At 47.9% G+C, this 22,205-nt stretch overlaps 1 protein-coding gene across 4 annotated transcripts in view; it reads right to left on the bottom strand.

The window, feature by feature from the left end:
* Positions 1–22,205, bottom strand: part of NTRK3 (neurotrophic receptor tyrosine kinase 3) — a 250,744-nt gene that overhangs the window by 14,216 nt on the left and 214,323 nt on the right. For 3 of the 4 annotated variants that reach the window (XM_054388351.1, XM_054388349.1, XM_054388350.1), the window contains one exon: positions 19,091–19,334. In XM_054388351.1, the coding sequence (XP_054244326.1) occupies positions 19,091–19,334 (244 nt within the window). Of the gene's footprint in view, positions 1–7,607; positions 7,683–19,090; positions 19,335–22,205 lie in introns of all 4 variants that reach the window. The other variant, XM_054388348.1, reaches the window with a different exon arrangement.

Here is a 22,205-nt window from a genome sequence, read left to right as displayed (position 1 = left end):
TGGCTAAGCTGCTCTAGCCCAGGAGCTAACGCTGTGCATGGGTGCGTGCAGCATGCAGTGGCAAGGACACACATGTCTGCCTAGGAAACAGCTTCCCAGCCTAGGCAGGAGGGCTAAAAACCCCTATTAAATTCCATTCTGCCCTCTTCCCTTTGTAAGAGAGGGCCCTTAAAGGATTTGCTAAGGTATTGATAGGTGCCAATCCATATCTCCCACCAGGCAGCTCACAGCCTGCCTCAGGAAACCACAAGGGAGCCTTGCCTACAGGATGGAAATTTCCTGCTTGCCACACGGATGCTCCCCAGCCTCATCCTCACTGCTCTGTCCCTCTGCTAACACCTATATACTTCTCTCAACGTTGCCTCACCTTCAAGCTGACAACTATGTAAATATTTGCAATCAGGCACCGCATCTCCTCTCTCTCTGGTCATCCTCTAGACAGGCTATTTACATACAGCTCTTTCCATCCTCAGCAATCAATTGCTCCACACTCTCTTTGCTCCTGCTGCACCTCTCCAGAAGCTGTTGACCTTATGGATACCCTTTGTGAGGCTGAGCCAGGGAGGTGTGGCTGTCTAATAAAAGACTACTGCAGGTAATGATTGCTATAGAGGTACACGTTTGGCTCTTTGACTTAGATTCTTGACCTTTGTTTCATTGGCACCCTGAAGGCCACAAGCTTTCTGGGGAGCTGCCACCCCCCACAAGGGACTGTGCTTGGTTTGGAGAGGACACAGTTTCTAAAGACAAAATGCAGGGTGGCCATAGTCTCACTTTGCAGCCATATTTGCTGTGTATTGATCAGCACAGGCTCGATGCTTTGTTAGCCACCTGAGGGGTGTGATGAGCTGCTGCTAGAATTTGTGCTTGGTAATCAAAGGCATTTGTCATTCTTCTAAATGCTCCAGGAGGCAGCAGGCACAGGTAGGGTGTCCTGATCATCTCCTCCTCCTCCTGACCCACAGGGATACCTGATGCTGCATCCCACGTGGCCCCATGAGCATCATCCAGCAGCCATGCAACTCTGTGTCTCAGCACAATCCATCAGCACTGGCAAAGCTCTCCCTAATGAAGCTCAAAGAGCAGAGACCATTGCTGCCATTCAGCCCTCAGCCACCTGCCACACATAGCTGCCTCAAAGGCCTCCTTTCTGCTCTGACTTTCCTGCATTTGCTAGACAAAGTGCTCTGGTTTTCTTTTTCCTCCCACTCACTGACAGGTGCAGGTGGCCTTGGTGCCCTCTCGTTGCACCTCCCCCAGCTTGAGTTTTAAACTATTTAACAGCTTTAACTGCACCTGATGAGGGTTCAGCCTGCACTTTGCTGCCATCCCCTCTGCTTCTCTGACACAGGGGGAAGAGTGGTTTGGAAATCTATCACAGACTTGTTTGTGTTGGAGGTCTAATTACGTGGTAACTGGTGACCTTGTAAGTACAGGATAACCTGCTGGGTATTACCAGGGTGAATTATCCCAGTACTTCTGTCTTTTCCACTGCAGTCATCTGTGGAGAGGAAAATCCAGCCATTTAAAAGGTAATTAATCTTTGAGCCATCTGACACTTGCCCAAGCCAGTGAGAAGTAAGCAGCAGAAGCCCACTGGCTCTGCAGGGGCCAAAGGACCAACTCAGAAGGCATTGCTCTGGGAGTGAATGGTGTCACCTGGCCAAAGCAGGGGCTGCTTGGTCACCCAGCCTCTCCAGCTGCCAGCTGCCTGGGTGTGGGCTGCTTTCTGTGAGCTGCATGCAGCTGTGTCCTGCCCTCCCTGCATCAGAGGGACACATTCAATCATATTCAAGAGGAAGGTGGCACAGGGGGGGCATGTGGGTGCCTGGGGGGAACAGGCATCCACCCTGTCTTCATGAGCAGGCTCAGGTGTGATGGTGGTGAGCTATCTGCAGAGCTTCTTTACTCTCACCAAGAGAGAGGTGTGTGGGAACAGCACCAACTCCTTCCTCTGAAACCATCCAAACCAGTCAGGCACAGGCATTCACCTGCAGGCCTCCAGGAAAACCAACCCAGAGATCCCTCTCCATTGTGAGATGCATTTCACTCCCTCACACTAACAGCCTGTGGGGCTGGGGGCTGCCTGTTTGACCCCTGGCACCTTTATGGCTGTGAAATATATTTGCATACATTTTAGACCCACACTGACATCATTCCCTCTGGAGAGCCTGGAGATTTTATAGCAGACACGGTAATGATTTTCAGATTATGGACTAATAAAATATTTTAATTTGTTAGGAACATTAAGGTGGGCACTGAATGATTCCTATGGCATTTAAATAGTGCTTTGAGAAGAAAAAAAAAAGAAAAGAAAAGAAGAGGAAAAAAGGGGGGGGGGAATTAAGAAAAAGGGAGGAGAAAGGGGAAGGAAAAAAGAAAAGAAAAAATGGGAAAAAAGGGGGAGAAAGGAATAAAGGAGGGAAAGGAAAAAAAGGGGGAGAAAAAAGGGGGAGGAAATAAAAAAAGATAAAATATAAAAAAAGGGAGAAAATGAAAGAAAAAGGGGTAAAAAAAGGAGGAAAGAAGGGGAAAATGAAAAAAGGGTGAAACAAGGAGGAAAGAAAGAGAAAAATGAAAAAAGGGAAAATGAAAAAGGGGGAAAGGAGAAAAGAAGGGGGGAAAGGAGAAAAGAAGGGGGGAAAGGAGAAAAGAAGGGGGGAAAGGAGAAAAGAAGGGGGGAAAGGAGAAAAGAAGGGGGAAAGGAGAAAAGAAGGGGGAAAGGAGAAAAGAAGGGGGGAAAGGAGAAAAGAAGGGGGGAAAGGAGAAAAGAAGGGGAAAGAGAAAAGAAGGGGAAAGCAGAAAAGAAGGGGGGAAGGAGAAAAGAAGGGGGAGAAAAGGGGAAAAGGGGGAAAAGGAAAAAGAAAGTGGAAAAAAAGGGGGGAAAAAAAAGGAAAAAAGGGAGGGGGGTGGGAGGGAAGGGAAAAAGGGGGAAAGAAAACAGAGGCAAAAAAAATAAAAAGAAAAAAAAAAAAAGGATGGAGTTCTGATGCATTTATTTTCCAAACAAGAGCACTGAAATAGAAAGTCCAAATCCCCCACGCTGGTACTGAGATCAGCTCTGCCACCTCCCCTCTGTGCCTGTCTCAGCTGAATCCCTGCCAAGTTAAATAAGCAACCATGGGATTGCAGCGTCCTAGTTGCAAAGGCTTTTTTTTTTTTTTTTTTTTTTTTGGCAGGTGAGCTTTCTCCTTAGTCACTCTGGTTGCACTGCATGGCAGTGCCTTGACCTCAGCACGTGTGCCACTCTGTGGTGCTGCCTCCACTGGGCTGGGTCACACCTCCTGGGGAATGCAGAGGTTTAGCACCTCAGCCTACCCCCAACCTACTTCTGCCTCCCCACCCATTCCTTGTGCACTCTGATTAACTAACCAGACAGGGCTGTGAAGCAAGGAAACCATGTGTCTAGAGCATCACATCATCTCCATGGCACACAGCAGACCCCGTGTGCAACACGACAGGTTGCTTCACCAGCCCCTTCCCTCGCATGGTTTGGGGTGAATAAGGCTGCCAGGGGTGTTTTGGAGGAGGGAAGCTGCCCTTGAAGTTCACAGAATCATACACTCACTAAGGCTGGAAAAGACCTTTGAGATCATCCAGTCCAACCACAACCCAGCTGCCATGACCAATAAACCAGATCCTGAAGCACCACATCTACAGCTTCTTGAATATCTCTTCCTGCTTTAGCAGGAGGGTTGGACTTGATGATCTCTGGAGGTCCCTTCCAACCTCTAATGTTCTGTGATTCTGTGATCTCCAGGGAGGATGATTCCACCACCTCTCTGGTCAGCCTGTTCCAGCCTCTCACCACTCTCTCAGTAAAGAAGTTTTTTTTCCTAATGTCCAATCTAGACCTCCCCTGGCACAACTCAAAGCCATTTCCTCTCATCCTCTCACTCGTTACCTGGGAGAAGTCACTCTGGGTTGCTATAAGGCTGCTGGCTCTGTGCTTCCCTCCCTGACCTGCAAAGTGAGGTAATGCAACTCCCTGACTTCCTCAAAGGTGCTGGGCAGGTACTGGCTTGTACAGACAAGCCAAAATTGGCATGGAGATAGCTGCCAAGAAAGGGAAAAAGAGTCCAATGTTGAGCTCATTGTTAGCTAGACCTGGCAAAAAAGGGAGAGGGTGACACCATGGATATTATGGAGAAGAACAGCAAAGAAGATCCTTTGTTCAGTGACTGCTTTTGCCTTGTACCTCAGCTGAATCAGTCAAGATTAACAGCAGGGGATTATGTAAAGTCTGTACTACAAGGCAGAGGCAAGAGGGAGCTTGGGCCTCCCTGTTATCATTACCTGACCTTGCAATCTTCTTTCTGCAGCCTCAGCATATTTTGGGGGGACAGAGAGGGGGGTGTAGGACTTCTGGGTGGTTATTTTAAGCAAACTGTGGTGTTTTTGTTGTTTTTGTTTTTTTTTTGCTTCTGTGCCAGGTAGCTGCTGCTTAACCAACGGGCCATGACTAAGCAGAGACTGGAAATTAGAAGCAACTCTGAGTTAAAGCAATGAGATTCTGGGACTGTCTTCCCTTAGGAGCACATTTAATAGTGGTGCTTGATTATGAAAAGGATAAATCTGATGTGATTGATGCAACAGGGGATTGGATTTGATGATCCTGGGAATCCCTTCCAGCCCTCTGTACTCCTAATGAATCTATTTTTAAGGGCCTGGGGGTGGGGGGGAAATGCAGTGCTCTACTGCTGGCAAACAGCAGGGAAGTGTGTAGACACCTCCTGGTGGGTAGTGGTCTCCAGCCCCAGATTTAATCAAGTCCCATCACCAAGAAGGTGAAGCAGGTTTCTCTCCTGGTTCTGCCTACCCTACAAATACCAAGCAGAGGTGGGCAGAACAAGGATCCTGCCTTGTTCTCTCTGAATTTTTCAGCTACTGAGGTCTTCCAAAATTCATTCTCTTTGAACCAGTGCCACAAATGCCTCAGCTCACAGGTTCCTTGTGTATTTCTCAGGTACTTACCCTTCTCTCACCACCAAAGTGACTGTGTCCTTTGCAATTTTTTTTGTTGTTTGATTTTTTTTTGTTTGTTTGGGGATTTTTTGTTGTTGTTTTTGGGGGGCTTTTTGCATGTGAATCTCCTTGGTGAAGATGAGCAGAGACCACCTTCTAACAACGTGAAACTGAGGCATGGGAAGACTAACTGAAGTTCCTACAGTGGTAGAGGACATTGGTGGCATGGGAGGGACCTGCAGCCCTGTCTCCAGTCACTGCTTCTCCACACTAACTGAGCTCTCCCTTTCACAACAGGAGTAGCAGAGCAGAAAGGCCTTTTCAGCTGAAGCACTCACTGGGCTGAGATTCCCATCCTCTGTCAACCCAAGGTGGGGCTGAGCTTGGGCTTTCTGAGGGACAGTGCAAGGTTGTTTCAGCAGGGATGCACAGGGAAGTGGTTGTGTTCCTTTTTTTCCCCTGAGGCGTTTTAATTCTTTAATTCCAACTTGCTAATAAGATAAAACACTGTGATTTCTGCAGGATCAAATGGTGCAGGGTAAGCTAAGGGAGTTTATTAATTAGCAAGGTTTCAGGGCTGGGGGGAGAGGGGGGAGGGAGGGAAAAAACCAAGCAGCAGCAGCAGGGTTGTAGATGATGGCTGTAAACATGACCCAAGCACTACCTGCCATGGCACTGTAGCCAAGGGGAGGCTGTCAGATTAGTGCTGGGCACAGCACTCTGATAGGGAATAAAGATCATAAATGAGAGGGGCAAGGCTTTCTGGCTTCAAACTGCAGCTATTCACAGACATGTGCTACGTGTCCCCAGGGCCTGATCCTGCAAGTCACACCAGGTAGAGCACTTCTGTGCATGTGAGTGCTCTTCTGGCTTCCCCCAGGATTGCTTGGAGCAGAAAGTGCTAAGCCCAGTGGTAAAGTGGTTGCAGGAGCAGATTCTTAGTGTGCCAAACATTTTGGATGAAAACAGCTATAAAGGAGTCACATATTAGGATGTCACATTGCAAAGGTCAACTCTAGTATTTGTTCTGTCAGAAGGACATGATTGAGAGGCAAAGAAATAGTGTCAGGGGACACAGGAGGAGATCATTTTTTTAAAAGCTGCCTTCAGGGCTGAGGATCCAAAATTACATCAGTGCTCAGCACTAAACTCCCATCCACACCCCACAATTCAATTTTTGGCTCAAAAAGGCATAAATGTAACAAAATCACCTTTTGGAGGCATGTCCAACTCAGCCACTGACATATCCCTTGTAAAATCGGCGGCATCGGAACTCACATGCCCTTGTGATTCTGGCAACAGCCAGGAACTGCCAGAGTCCTGCCCCCCTCCTGCTCCCAGGAGAGCTTTGTGAGATCCACCCAGCTGCTTAACACCCCTGTAGGCCTTCACTTAGCCCCCTTCACTGCTGGGAAAGGAGGAGTGGTGGCCACACCGGGAGGAGGTTGGGCAGCGGAACAGCTCCAGGAGCATGCAGCTCCTCTTTCAAAGTCAGAGGGAGGTGTGGGTAATTGGACCTCAGTAATTTGTCCTAGTCACAGCTACTACACAAATATTCCTGCCCATCCCTCTGGGCTTGCTGGCATAGGGAAGCTGCTGAGAAATAAAATGTGCAAGCCATCGCTTTCCTGACTTGATTTACGAGGGGTCATAACTGCTCTGAACAGACAGTGCCTTTGGGTGGATTAGCTCAATCCACTTTCAAAGCAGACTCAACCAAAAGTCCCACAACTTTCTGCATCAACACTGCACTTCCTTGTGTCCCAGCAGCAGGACAAGCAATTGAAATATTTGTCCCTCTCATGGCTTCTGCACTTCACCTCCAGCAACCTTGCAGATGGCTGGTGGTAGGAATGCTGTGACGGCTGAGAACCCACCAGGCTAAGCATCCCTACACAGAGGCTCCACTATGCAGTAAGCACAAGAGGGTGGTAAGAGGGAGGGCAGAGTGAACAGAAGTGTTACCAGCCCTCAACTGCCCCACAAGGCTCCCATCAGCCACCACCTTGGCAGACCCAAACTTCTCTGCACTGTTAGAGCATCAAACTCACACCAAGCCCTCACTGTCGCTCCTCTGGCCAAGGGATGGGAGCTGCAGTGGGGCAGTGATGGTCGACATCCACTCAAGTGCATTGCAAGCACCCAATTGGTCAGACACTGAGGCTGTGTCTAGGCTAGCAGATAAAAAGCATCAGGGCTGGCATGTGACAGCCTGGTCTGGTTTTAGTCCATGACAATTCGATGGCATCCACACAACCATTGGAGAGGACAACACAAGTCAGGGACAGGCCCTGGTGAGCTGCACAAATGCCACCTGCTTGGAGGCACAGAGTGAACACAAATCACAGTGAGCTCTCTGCCATCACAGCCAGGGGATGGTCCATGCTGTCCATCAGTTCAGACACAGCCTGAACAGCTGCAGAGGAGGACTGCACTGAGGACTTCTGCACTCATTCCATATTATCTCACCACGCAGCCAAGCCCCAGAGAGTTGCTGTAGTAGAAACACGAGCAGCTCTCAGCCCACAGGAGAGCCAAGCACACTAGACCCGACCAAAGCCACTCAATCCCAGGTGTCATTTCATGCTCCAGTGGCACCAGTCCCCCACTTCCAGCTGCCCCAGGGGTCGAGATCCACTCACTGTTGCAGCTGCCGGTGGTGCCAGTCTCTGTCGCTGCCACGCTGCGCTGAGCTGGCCCTTCGGACACGGCCCTTCCTGACAGTCAAGGGGTGAAAACAAGGGAAGGAGACAAACAAAAGAGAAGGGAAGGGTGAGAGAGGGAGGGAGGGATGGGGGAGATGAAGCAAGGGGACAAGAAGGGAAAGGGTGTGTCTTTAACTGAACCATATGTCTTTCACTGGCTGCATCATCCCAACATTGCACAAGCTCTGCATGAGGCAGCTGAGACCCTCTGGCCCTGGGCACCATCACCTTGCACACCCCACACCAGTGCAGAGGGAAGGTGAGCTGGGCAAGAGTCAAAGTGGGGCTTGGTCTCTTGAAACTTCTTGAACTGTGAAGCCACATCTCTTGGGGGGGGGGGGCCCAGAGAGAAGTTTGAGGAGGCATAAGTAATTGCTCTGCATCTGGAAGCCAAGCACCCTGCCTCTTGCCCATCACCAGGCCCACTGGCACAGTGCAGGGACTCATCTGCCTCTGCCAGCACGAGATGACCCAGGCCTAATGTCTTAATTCAAGTAAGCTTGAGTTAGCAAGAGTTAAAGGCATCACTGGCCAAATGTCCCAGTGAAGCAGCTTATACATCACCCTATGCTTCCCAAAAAGCCTTTGTCCTATCAGTACTGCTGCAGGTTGGAGAAGGAAGGGATGAAAACTCATGCCATAGCTTCAAATCACTTGCAAACCTGCCAGTGCTTGCAGGAGGGGTCAAGGAAAGCAAAACAATGGAGGGGAAAGTAGAGTGCTACATTTTCCCATGCATCAAAGTAGGGAAGATTTGGGGAGCAGGAGAGGGAAGAAGGGGTAGGGATCTCAGGGTGCAGATCAAGAGTGAAAGACAAGCATAAGGTCCACTGACTTTCTATTAGCATGTTTGTATTCCCACCAGGAAGAAAAGGAAAGAAAATCCCAAGACAAAAGGAGAGTTGGTGAGCACAGCAACTTGGGGGGCAGACTTCTGGCCATGCTCCTTAGGACCTACTCAGGCTGACAGCTGCCTGGGGAATACCAAAAACAGGACTTCAGGGTGTGTCCATCCAGTCATCACCCTGGGTGTCTTCCCTCCTCACACCGGAGGTGGAAACTGGGCTGCTACATGTAGCTGACAGCTCGTTCTGCTTGGGGAATTGCCCCCTTAACGACTGACTCACCTCCCTTCCCAAAACACTGAGGTACCAAGTGGGGGAGGAGAAAGGCTTAGAAAATTGTTTCATGATGGTAAATTTTTTCAGATGCCTCTGTTTTGTTACAGTTAGGGGGAGGGGAAGAAAAGAGAGCTCTATCCCCTAACACTACATCCTCCAGCCAACTGTAGCAGAGGTATGGACACTGGAAAGAAGCAGAGCAAATGAAGTCAGCCAGCAGTGGCATAAAAAAAAAAAAAAAAAAAAATCATCAAAATAATATAGTGCAGAACAAAGCAAATTGTACCTCAAACACTGAGCTGAAAGAGAAACATCCTCCTCTGGCAGATCTATTACCATGCATTTATTCCAATAACAAAAAAACTAACCTAGAGTGTAACCCAAACCTGATTTATTTCTCCATCTAGGTAAACATGAAGAGGCAGCTGAATCTGACTGCAAACCCCACTGATCTCATCTGTTTTCCTTCTATGTACTGGGGAGGGGTTGGGGAAGGGGGGAAGGTAGGAGTGGAGTTTTTGCCTTGCTGGCAGGGGATGCTGGCAAAGCTTTTGAGCTGTAGATATTGTGCCTTGTCACTAACAACTGCAGGGAACTAAAAAGGATTTGGATTTTTTTTCCCCCCCATGCTTCACATTAATTGATAATTTGGTCTCAGAATCCACAGTGGAACACAGGATTTGCTCTATTGGATCAGCCTAGCAGCCCATAAAAATCTGGCCTCTTGCCTCAGTGGTGCTCACAAAAATTATCATCCAGTGCCTTTGCTTATACAGTTGCTGCCCCATTTCTTTGAGGCTGTGGAGTTGAGAGCTGCAAGGTCCACCTGGCCTGCACAGCAACCTCTTTGAAACCCTAAAACATGGTTATGGCAAGGCTGTGGTGCAGTTGTTGTTGTTATTATTATTATTGTTGTTGTTGTTGTTGTTACTGTTATTGCTGTTCTTGTTGTTGTGATGATGATGATGATGATAATGATGATGATGATGATTACTATTACTGTTATTAAATGCAAAGAGGAACCTCATTAACTACCAACATCTCCAACAGACATGCTGCTGGTTTTCCTCTTGGCCACCAGGGCCAAGGTGTAACTTGTGTTTGCAGAGAACACAACTGAGGCCAGAGAGGAGGAGATGCCTTGTGTTAAGCAGAGCAATATTGATTGGCTAGCATAAAGATTTCCCTCACTAATTCCTTTAGCAATCTTATCATGTGCTGCCTGAATAATTGGCTGGGGAAGAGAGAGGTGGAATCACTTAAGTGTTCAAAGCTCAACACACACCGAGAAAAGATTCCGATTTCTGCCTGTGTGTGCAATTTTGTGCATCATTGCCCCTTGATTGTACATTGAACATGCTCTCTTTGACAGCCTAGCCCTAAACAGCCTGTGGATTAAAGACAGCTGCTTGCAAATACGGGCTTTCTCCATCCAGCTGGTGTGGAGAAGGAGCTTGCTGTGGCTGAGAGGCAGGACTAAGAAAGGAGGTGGGGAGAGCAGGAGAGGAAAGGCTGTGGAAACTCTGGTTGTGCTGAAATCAGGAGGAAAAGGGAGAGGAACAGGAGAGGAAAGGCTGTGGAAACTCTGGCTATGCTGAAATCAGGAGGAAAAGAGAGAGGAACAGGAGAGGAAAGGCTGTGTAAACTCTGGCCATGCTGAAATCAGGAGGAAACAGGAAAGGAAAGGCTGTGGAAACTCTGGCCATGCTGAAATCAGGAGGAAACAGGAGAGGAACAGGAGAGGAAAGGCTGTGGAAACCCTGTCCATGCTGAAATCAGGAGGAAACAGGGGAGAAAAGGCTGTGTAAACTCTGGCCATGCTGAAATCAGGAGGAAAAAAGAAAGGCAATGAGTTCTTTTTCCATGCAAACACCTTAGTTAAGCAGGATGACAAAGATATTTGCATCTTAATTTTCCTAGGGATGTCTTCAGCAAGGCATAATTTCTCCATGTTTCCACTGAAATGGTTTATAATTTCTCTGCCTCCAGTCATCTTGCTGATCATACTGGGGTTTGGGTCTGCCTCCTGCCTTTCCTGACCATTTTGTGATCTCGCAGCTGTCCACATGGTAAAGGAGAGCTGAGATCATCGTCCTGCCAGTGGGAAGGCAGGAGGAAGCCACTGGCCAACTGGGATGCAGTGGAAAAATGGATCCAATAATCCAGTTAAGGTGAGAGGGGAGGGTTTTGCACATCCAGGTCTCCCTCAGTTGAGTGGCAACACTCCTTCCAAAGCATGAGCAGTTGGTCAGGAGCCCCATCCAACCTGGCCTTGAACACTTCCAGGGATGGGGCATCCACAACACTCTGGGCAGCCTGTTCCAGTGCCTCACTGCCCTCACAGTGGAGAACTTCCTTACAGCTAGCCTAAAGCCACCCTCTTTCTGTTTCAAGTTGTTACCCTTGCCCTGTCAGATTGCAAGCTGGATTAGCTCTCAGTAAGCATGTGAGGGTTTGGAGAGAACAACAGAGGGGTTAAGGATGGAGGTCAGTGTTTGGGTGAATATTGAGACTGCATATTAAACAAGAAATCTGAGCCACAGGACTTGCAGTGCAGCAGCAACCTATCCCAAGCAGCAGCTGAAGGGAGCGTGGAGGTCAAGTACCATAGCAGGGAGTTTTGTTTTCCCTGTTGCAAGGAAGATGTCACCAGACTGTGAGAGCTCTTCACCTGCCACATCCCTCTCATTACTGGAGTGAAGTAAATGGCAACAGTATGAAAACAGCAACTCAAGCAGGAGAAAGACAGGTAGAGGGTGAGGAAGAGGGGAGGAGGGAAGCAGGGTGTGGGTGGAGGTCTTGGCAGGGTGGAGAATTGGGGTAAATTACCGTTTTTGAGGAGATGCCAGAAATACAACACAGCTTAATTTCCCCAATTAATTCTTCTGCACTTGAGATGCTTTGTGTGAAGGGCTCTTAATGCTTCAAACAGGAGGAAGAAAAGAAGGGGAAAAAAAAAACACACACAAAAAAAAAAAACCACAACTCCAATCAAGGCTCAACATTTGTTTTTTTTCCCTCAATGTAGAAATGGGGAATTGTTGAGGAAAAATGGCTGGCTAAAACACAGGATGATGCTGTTACATCTTTCTTCCAGGAGATAAGGAACTGTGCCACCAATTCAATTTGCAGAGGTTTTTATGGGAGCCGCAGAGATCACAGCCCAACACGTTCAACATCACACTGACTTTTCCTGCACACAGAACACACCAGGACAGGCACAGAGACACTTCACCCACCCACCCACATCAAGCAGTTCCCTCACTCCCCTGTTTCCACTGCAAGCTAGGGAGAAAAATCACTTTTTCACCCCCAAACCATCAGGCAAGGCAGTTGTGAGGCACCACGGCTGTCCATGCCTCACCTGGCATAGAATTGTCATCTAGGGGGAATGAGAGCAATGAAAACAGGGAAAGAAATAAGAACTCCAGGGTTGGCCTGATGAGCAACATGGGGTAAACAAATGAGCAGACTTTCAACACAGCAAGACTATGGCTCTGCCTGGCTGGCCAAGCTACATCAGTACTAGGGGTCTCCAGGTCACATCTCCAGGTCTCTGTGAGACTTTTTGTTGCACTTGCTTGCACAGATATGACAAAGCAAAAGGTTCTCCAGGATCTCACTTAGTACAGGAGAAAAAATTAAGTATTTCTCACTTCTAAGTCCTTCCCCTAGTGGAACAGATTTACAGATATGAAACCTTCCCAACAGCCAAGCAGAAAGGATGGAGAGAGAGAGAGTAACATTTTATATTTTTCACCTTAGAGAACCACAGAGTGGCTTAGGTTGGAAGGGACCTTACAGATAATCTGCTCCAACCTCCTCACAATAGGCAGAGACAGCACCCAACTAGACTTGGTTGCTCCAATTTGGCCTTGAACATCTCCCCTACCCAGGGAGGAGGCAGCCACAACCTCCCTGGGCAGTTTATTCCAGAGTCCCACCACTCTCCAACTGAAGAACAAAAGGCAATGCTCAGCTGCTTAACATCTCCACAACACTTAGATGCTGGAAATGGTACCGATGTTGAAAGCTGAAGGTGCCATCTACACAAGATGCCACCCAACAGTCAGCATGGCAGGGACTGAGCTTGCTTTCCCCCACCTGTTGGCACTGAAGTAAAGCCTGAGCCCACTGCCTGGGTGCATGAGCCTGGCTTGCTCTCTGTCCAGAGCTGGCAACTCCTGGCAGGGTTCTGCTCTAAAACCTGGGAGTGGCAGCTTGCTTTCTGCCCCAGAGTGAGTCAGTGTCACATTCCTGATAGAAACTCAGAGGGGCTTTTCTTCCCCTTCACAGATCACAGAATCAACCAGGTTGGAAAAGACCTCAGAGCTCATCAAGTCCAACCTATTACCTAATACCTATTACCTAACAGCTCTTGACGACTAAACCATGGTCCCAAGTGCCACATCCAAGCTTTTTTTGAACTCCTCCAGGGATGGTGACTCCACCACCTCCCTGGGTAGCCTACTCCATGGCCAATTACTCCACCACCTCCCTGGGTAGCCTACTCCATGGCCAATTACTCTTTCTGTGAAGAACTTTCTCCTCACTTTGAGCCTAATCTTCCCCTGTGTGCAGATGGTGCAAAGCCCTTGCACACTTGTCACAGGGCTCCTTCCTGGTGCTAAAAGGTCTGGGCAGCAGCTTCCCCCTGCTAGGACCACTCTCCCATGCTGTAAATGTGTGAGGGACAGCAAAGCAACAAATGGAGAATGAAGTGACACGATAGCAGGTGTCACACAGCTGGAGGATGCACGTGGACATGAAGGGGCTCTGGCAAGGATGCACAAAAAGTGCTGGTGGAGAGTAGAGCTAAACCTCTGCAGAGAGCTCAAAGCTAGTTGGAACAGAGCAGCATTCAGTGATGGTGTGATCCTTCAGGGCCCCTCTGTCTGGGAGAGCATGGGTCAGGCTAAATCTACTTTCAATATAAGGCTTGTCTATTAGTCTTATCTACCATGCTGAATAAGCCTCCAAAGGAGCATGACCCAGCAGCTGCTAAAGCTCAGAGTTTCATTATTTTCATGGAAACCTCTCTGGGAAAAAAAAAAACCAAAAAAAACTCAACCAAACAACAGCAAAATAAAACCCCAACAACTGACTGTGGCCTAGAGAAAGAAAACAATTTTGAACTCCAGAGGAAAGCAACTGAAGTAAGAGACGGTCTAGATGGGAGATGGTCATCAGAAAGTAACCTGATGATGGGTACTGAAAATTATATCAAAATATGTATTTTGGTGGTGGGTTTTGTGGTTTGGTGTTTTTTTTTTTTGTTGTTGTTTTGGTTGTTTTTTTTTTTTTTTTTTTTTTTGCTAGCCACATTAAAAGAGAAGAAAGAAAATATTTCCAGAGTAAGCCTTCATGCTTTAGTGCAGGCATATGCCTGAGGGACCCTAGACCTTGTAAAGAACACCAACCTAAGGCCACAGCCATTGCAGAAATATTGGTTTGGTTCTGATGGTCTAAAGGATGTGAGAGTCAAGGTTCATTGGAAGATATATTAATCTTTTATTAAACCAACTGATAGTACTTGGGGGAAAAAAAAAAAGGAAAAAAAAAAAGAAAAAGAGCTCAGATAGGGTTCATGTGAATAAAATTTATTCTTTTTTCCTCCCTTCAACCGTATTGTATGGTCTATTAAAAGACATCACTTTCTTCCTGCAAACTTTGCCTCTCCCAAACCCAAACAATGCTCCAGAGTGGGGAGGGAGCATTTGTTTGTTTGTTTGTTATTATGTTTAGTTCTGTTTTGCTAGAAATAGAAACATCTTTGCAGAGCCCTTTGCAAATGCTGCCTGTGTCCTTGCTTTGACAAGTAGGTGACCTCCACCCAGTGAATGGTGATCAGGAGAACTCTCAGGACAGAGCTTTTGGAAAGGATGGAGATAAATCCCCAAGTGGTTTCAAGCCAAGCCAGGGATGTGGGGCAGGATGCCAGAAGGGTAAGACATAGAAGATCTGGACAGGGGGATGTCTGAATGAGGTTTTAATGCCTACATAAATCCTTCTTCTGCACAACATGTGTCTTCACTGATGATGTCCTACCCATGTCAGGACATCACCTTGGAAGTTGTTAAGGGCTATGATTTAAGACTCTGTTCTCTTCTAGAGATGAAGAAATGCAGCCCTTTGCCTGGGTAGCTGCCACATGATTTTGGTTTGGAATTGAATTACTCATTTTGGGGTACAAAAGGAAAATGATCTGCTTTTTACTGGAGCGCAGGTGGCAGCCCTACAGAAGGGCTCTGGGAGCAAGCAACCCCCAGGCTGCTGAGTGGAAGAGCAGCTGGGGGTCCTAAGTGATGTACCCCAGCCATTCTGACAGCCTCCTGCTCCCTGGGCAGCAGTGGGCATTGTGTGCTTGACTTGCAGCCTCCATGCCACGCTCAGCTTGGCTGAGGCACAATGTCCCTGACCTGCAGCGTCCCACCACCTGCTGTCACAGCCCTGAGTCATACCTAAAAAAACCCCAAACCCATGCCTACTCACACCTTTTGTTTTTTTGAAGAAAACAACAAGGGCAACAAAACCCAGCCAAATCTTTCCTCTCCAATATGGATAGTTTCCATCCTGCCTTCCCACAGAGACCCACACCAAAGATTCTGCAGCACGTTACACAACACATCACAGAAATGCTTCTTCAGCATCCTTGCCTTTTACCCTTCACACAGAAGCTGGGCTACTTCTCCCCACCTCCCCAGTCCCTCCACTTTCTAATCAGATGCTGTTTCACATTTCCCCAACACCTCCACCTCCACAACCATCTTCTCTCCATCCTGGCTTGTGGAGAGAAGGTTTAAAGGCAACAGCTGAAGGGATCCCTCTGTGATGCATAAGGAAAAGGACTCATCTGTCTTCAGGCAGAACATGGAGAGCTTTGTGGAGAGGGGGAAAAAAAAAAAGCCTCTCTGCTGCTTTTGTTACACAAATGTTTGCATTCTGTATCCAAATGTATAACAGGAAATTAAGCAGTTCACCTTTGTTAAAGCACTTTTGCATCCCACAAATACAGGAGCCAGATGGTGTTCTTTCTTTGTTTTAAAAGATTAAAAATGGGAGAGAAAGGAAATGGCTCAGAGCTAATCCTCAGCCTGGAACACACTCAAATCTCCATGTGCCCAGTTATCCATGATTGTGGGGCTTGGGGCAGGAGCAAGTACAGGCACCCAGCACACTGGGGGGAGTCTGTTTGCAGAGAGCTCCAGCCCTGTCACTTTGTGTCAGCTTTGAGGTGGAATCCTTCACTGTGCTCCCAGAAAATGACAAATTGCAGCATTCTCCCTGTCCTGCAGCAATGGTTTCTAGAAATCACCTGAAACAGAACTTTGCCTCAGGTCCTCCTGGTTGGTGGGAATGGCAGAGGAGAGCTGCTGTGCACAAATCCTGAGAATCAGGCTTGGGAATTTCACTAGACAGGTTGTAGATGTGATCAGGGACAGCACCAAAGAGTTGTAAAGCTCAGCTCTTCAGCCACAGCTCCACCTTCCAAAGGTCAGACTCAGGAGCAGTTTGCTTCTCCCACCAGCTCAGCATCCACTCAAAAGCCCTCACGTGGGTGCCCATTTTATGATGGGTCTGAGCACTTGGCTCATCTCAGGAGCCCTGAGGAGCCAGGTTCCATGCAAGAGATTTTAGGAATCAGAGTTGTGAGGAAGGCAGATCACAAATGCAGTACTGTTGTGAAGCCAAGGTGTTTGTCTCACCTACACTTGCAGGGGAAAGTGAATGCTGCTTCTTACCAGAGTTGGAGTCAAGTCTAATCCAGTCGGTTCAGATCAGCCCCGTGTGGCTTCATTAGTGTTACAAGCAGCTTCCTGTTCAAAGGGTTTCCTACTCATGTTCACAGGCAACTTAGCAATGCAGCTTGCCACAGAGAAACCAAATAGATTTCCCAGTCCAGAGACAGCAAGGCTCACAGGAGCTGCTGCAGAGAATGAATGCAGCAGTGCTGTGCAAAAGCAGAGGGAGAGGATAGGTATGAGATGCTGTTTGATAGGGAAAAGCAGAGATGGTCACATAACAATGAGCACACCAGAAGGATGAATAACGACATCAGCTCCGTGTCTTCTCCTGGTAAACACATCCCACAAGGTAATAGTTAGAGAAGGAGATTGAGAAATGAACCTGTCTGGGTTCTCACATGCTGGGAGGAGTGTGGCTGGGCTGTGGCTGGAGGAGGGATGCAGGACACTCGGCTCCCGGACTTCTGCTCTTTGCTGGTGGAAATGTTTGGTCTGGAAGGGCTTTACAGCTGTGCCACCAAATCCTGCTTTGGCCTTAGGTAAGTCACATAAACCCTCTGCCCCTCATGCCAACGTAAATAGGGGCAATCAGAACCTTATTTTGCCAGGATTCTTCTTTGAACTGTAACAGAGGAACGGTCTCCTTGCATGCAGAGCATGGACTTTGTGGTTGAGACTTTTTAAAGTACCAGAAGTCAGTGAAAGCAGAGGAAGGAAAATCAATCAAGAACAAATGGCTGTGCTCATCTGAAGCTCAGCTCTTGCTCTGGTAAATGGCTGATAACCAGCTACTGCTTTGGTCATCCATGGCAATTTCTGTTAGCAGGTAAAAGCCCACCCGAAAGCCTTACACCACTGCAGGAAACAGCATGGAGCAGCCCTCAGCAAAGCATTCTGCACAGACAGGATGAGGTCTACAGGACACCACCACAGAGAAGACAAAAAAATCCTGCCTAGAGAGCTCTTGGTGCTGCAGGAGCACAAGTTCAGCTGGGATTGCCCCAAGTGGTGTGACACTGACTGTGGTTGGGGTAGGTCTAACATGACTACAGGAAAGGGGGCAGGCAAGAATATGAGCTATCACATAGGCTGTTTCTCATCCTCCCTTGGGCTCTTCTCTACTCGCTCTTTCATGAAGTTTCAGCAGGGATAGGACCATAGCCACTTCTCTTCCCTCATCACAGTAAGTGAGACCTTTCCCCAACATAGAAACATAGAACAGTCTGGCTTGGAAGGGACCTCCAAAGGTCCAACCCCCTCTGAAGTCAGCAGAGTCATCCTCAACTAGATCAGGTTGCCCAGAGCCCTGTCAAGCATCACCTTGAATATCTCCAGGGATGGGGCCTCAACTACATGGACTTTTGAGCTGCACAGTGAGGATTGGTTCCCTCACTGGTAATTAAACACAGTGCTAAGCCAATGTCCTGGGCTGGGAGAGGTGATACATCACAGCAGGAATCTGATCACATTTTTGTCTTCAGCACAGTAACTGCACTTAGCAACTGCCTATCACAAAGAAAACCTTCTGAATCAGATCAAAACCTTGTCAACCCTTTCTTGGGTAGCTGATAAACATCATCCTCAAAGTCAAACATCCACGTTGCAACCAGGAATAAACCAACCTTAGTCCAGCACCAGGGTAGAAACCACTACTCCTTAGCCTGAAAAGCTCTCCCCTGCTGGTGGATGTTCCAGTGACAAAGGACTAAGTCCAGTGTGCTTCAAACACTTTGCACATCACAGCTCCTCCTGTAGCTGGGGAAGGGTGAGAAATGTGCTCTGCCCTGGGGGAGGCTGCCATCCTGGGCAGATGGGGCAATGCAGACAGGCACAAAGGGAGTGTGCAAGACAAAGGGACAGAGTAGCATAAGTCAGAGAAGAAAAGGCTGGAAAGGCATTCCTGACTCATTGAGCCTGTCCCCAGAGAGGAGTGCAGGATTAGCCTCTGCACTAAACCCTGGCATTTTTATCTAGCTGCTTCCTTCTTTAATGACAAGCCCTCAGCAACCTACCTCTGGCAAATTATTCCATTGTTTAAATGATGACCCTGCAGGGAAAAAAAAGTGTTTTGAGGTTGAACCTAAATTGCCTATTATTTCCTCTCCCATATTGTATGCACTTATCAGTCAGTCTTTCAGTTGCCTTTTCTCCAGGTCCCTGTATTAAGTTTCTTTAATCCAACACCAGAGGTCACAGCCTCTACTCTTTGGATTACCTTTAATTTATCAATGTCTTCCAAAAAAAGGGGAAGAAAAAATACGAAGGAAGTAAGAATAGGATGACTTCAGAGCCATCCCAAAGTATGTGGCTGTGTGCTGGGGTATCACAGAGAGGTCTGTGTGGAGGCATCTGCATGGATGCCTGGCCTGCAAGCATGCCCAGGATGGACAAGCAATAAGGACAGTGGTCCAGCGATGCCTGATCAATATCTGTGCACGTTTCAAGGAGGCAACAACCAAGTGAATGAGCCCAAGAGCTCCTAAAACCGATTTACTGCAACACTCCCTAGGCTCCCTTTGCGCTGAGCACCAGACTGCTGCTGGAGCTGCCTTACCCTGTAGTAATCAGTGCTGTAGACATCTCTTGACATCCCAAAGTCTCCAATCTTCACCAGCAGGTTGGCTCCCACCAAGCAGTTCCTGGTGGCCAGGTCTCTGTGGACAAAGTGCTGGGAGGCGAGGTACACCATTCCAGAGGCGATCTGGCTGGCGATGTGGAGCATCTGGGATAGCCCTAGCTCCCCTTTGGCTTGTCGAGGCTGCCCATCCACCAGGATCATAGCATCTGGGCCATGTGCCCTAGAGGGAGGAAGAAGCAAAAAGCATGGAGTCAGGTGTCTGTGATGGTTTGAGACTGTCTTTTTAATTTTTCTTTGCAAAGTTCAAGCAGAGAAAGCTGAAGAGTGTAAACAAGTCACTATTGGGTGTAAGAAAGCAAAATACTGATTGTTCTAAACACTTCCATTGGATAGATAGAAATGTTTAAGAACTATTACTCAAAAGTCAGAAGAGAGCAGCGGACAAGAATCCCTCACAGGCTGCTGCTCCTGCTGGAGTGGGGACCAGTCACCTGCTCTACACTGTGAGGATGTACACAGAGCTCCAGTGGAAGGAAGAAAAGCTGAAGAGAACAGGAGGCTGGGGGAACATCTCTTGGGGGTTGTAACAGTGTGGAAGCTGAAATCCCCCCCCCCCCCCCCCCGAAAATAACCAGGCTAGCTCAGCCTGGAAGCAAATGAAAAGCTGTATTTACAAGCAAGTCTACAATCTATGGTGAAATGCAATGAATATGTACAAACAGACAATACTCACAACATTTACAAATAGGTACAATCAACAGAAAACCAAGCCCCCTTTGCTTCCCCCAAAGAGAGGGGACCTCTTCCCAAGGGGCCTCTGAGAAATCCCTCCAGACCCCCCTGGCAGAAGGCAGAGAGTGAAGAAGCAGAGAGGCTGTTAGACTTAGCTTGCCAAGGTCAGTGTGTTATCGTCAGCCAGAAAAGAAGCAGCAGCAGCCAGACAGAAGCCCAGCAAGCAAGCTGAGAACTCTGACTCCGACTGCCCCAACTTTGTTCTGAGTAGTGGTTCTTAAAAATTTCTCTCTCCCCAATGGAAGTGTTCAGAACAATCATTATTTTGCTTTCTTACACCCAACAGTGACTTATTTACACTCCTTCGCTTTCTCTGCTCAAACTTTGAGAAGAAAAATTCAAAAGACAGTTTTTAAACCATCCTTTAAACAAGGATGGTGAGGCTACGATCCTTGTCCTATCCTTACTCTACTGCAGGCAACTTCTTATAGGCACAGATGGAGGCAGGCTAGACTGCCAGGAGAGAGGGGCCATTGGCTTGGTGCAAGGCATTCTCCTTGGGCATTCTCCTCTGGCCAGACCTATGCAATATCAGATATTTACATCTTTGCTCCAGTTAATTTCTACATCTTGTAAAGCTTCCTAGAGGTAGAGATATCACCCTTCTTCTTCTTCTTCTTTTTCTCTACAACAATCAACCCAAATTGACCTCCTCTATTTCCCTTCAAAGACTGTGACACCGACTGACCACCTCCTGATTGACAGAAACAGATCCAGAGAGCACAGAAAAGGTTGCAGAGGAACACCAGCAGCTTCACTGCTGGAGGTACCTTTTACACCCTAAATCATCCCAGAGGTTTTGTGAAGTAATTAGTGATAGAACAAGAGGGAATGGCCTCAAGCTACAGCTGGGTTGGTTTAGACTGAACATTAGGGGAAAAAAAAAAATTCCCAGCAAGAGTGGTCAGGCATTGGAATGTGCTGCCCAGGGAGGTGCTTGAGTCACCAACCCTGGATGTGTTTAAAGGTGGTTTGGATGTGGTGCTTGGGGTTTAGGAGTGAACTTTGTAGAGTAGGGTCAATGACTGGACTTGATGATCCTGAGGGTCTTTTCCAACCTGAATGTTTCTGTGATTCTGATTCTGTGAACAGGCACAAGCACAGGTGCAGAGGTTAGGTCTGGATGTCAGCAAATGCAGAGAGCACCTTGGGCAACAAAAGCAAAGGTTGTGCTGAAACAAGTACATTGGAAATGCAGGACTTAAGGTCAGCCTCACTCCTGTCCTGTCCCCTTTCTAGTCCCCTTCCTTGCTGTGTACCAAGCCTGTCTTTGCCATGCTCCCTCTGTGATGTCTCTTGCCCTGGTAGAGCTCTCCCTGGGGTAGCCTGTGTGAAGGTGGAATAACAAAAGCCCTCATATTTAGGGAAAAGTAAGAGATTTTGCTGTGACCTTCCTCCTTATGACTAAGGTACAGTACAGCACTGCCTCCAAGGCTTTCATACTGCTCTCTTTGAAATGCTTCTTGGCATTTCACCCCTGTCATCAGCAGTAACCTCCCAGGGAGACAGCAAATTGAAATTGCACATACAGAGCTCTGCCTCCTTCTTGACATGGGACTGAACAACCCACAACAAGACCCAAACTGTTTCTCTCCTTTGTTTCTGTTCCCTAATTGCTCTGCTGGGCTTGAGGGTGTGCCAGAAGGATTAGCATTCAGGTGTATGGGCTACAACCCATAGTTTTTCCAATTCCCTTCTCTTCAGCTACCTCCAGCTGCCCCCACCACTGGAAACATTGCTCTGAACATCCCCTCCTGGTAGAAAAGACAGCTGGAAGAGGAGTGGAACTCCAGAAATGAATGCTGAGGAGCCAGTAGTGGGGGTTTTTGGGAGCCATGTGTGGGTGATGCTGCATTGAATGTGGAATGAGCTGGATGGGAGCAGCACTGCAGCTGCTGGAGGCGTCTCGGAGGCTTGTGGGCACAGTGGGAGCAGCAGCACACTGGAAAAACTTCTAAAGGCAAGGAAGAGCTGCAGGAGAGTGTATGCAGAAATGAGACTGTTTGATGTCTTATTTAAATAGCCCACAGATGGGTTTACCCCAGGAAATTACCTGGTGATTGACTACAGATATCAACAGCAGGTGAAGCTGAGCCAGGGCTGGGCAGGTTAGCTTAAAACCAGCAAAGGAGGACAAACAATACCTTCTAAAACTGTGCTGGACAGTTTGTGCCAGTCAGGCCTTGCTGTTGCACCATATTTAGCTGCAGCTACTACCTGTTGTCATCAAAGGTAAACGTTCCTAGGTGAGAAGTGAAGGATACATCACTGCCTCATTACTGCCACCTTTTCCAAAGAC

This window comes from Indicator indicator, chromosome 16 (assembly GCF_027791375.1).
Source record: "Indicator indicator isolate 239-I01 chromosome 16, UM_Iind_1.1, whole genome shotgun sequence".
NCBI classification, from domain to species: Eukaryota; Metazoa; Chordata; class Aves; order Piciformes; family Indicatoridae; genus Indicator; species Indicator indicator.
This window is presented reverse-complemented; position numbering and strand designations above follow the sequence as displayed.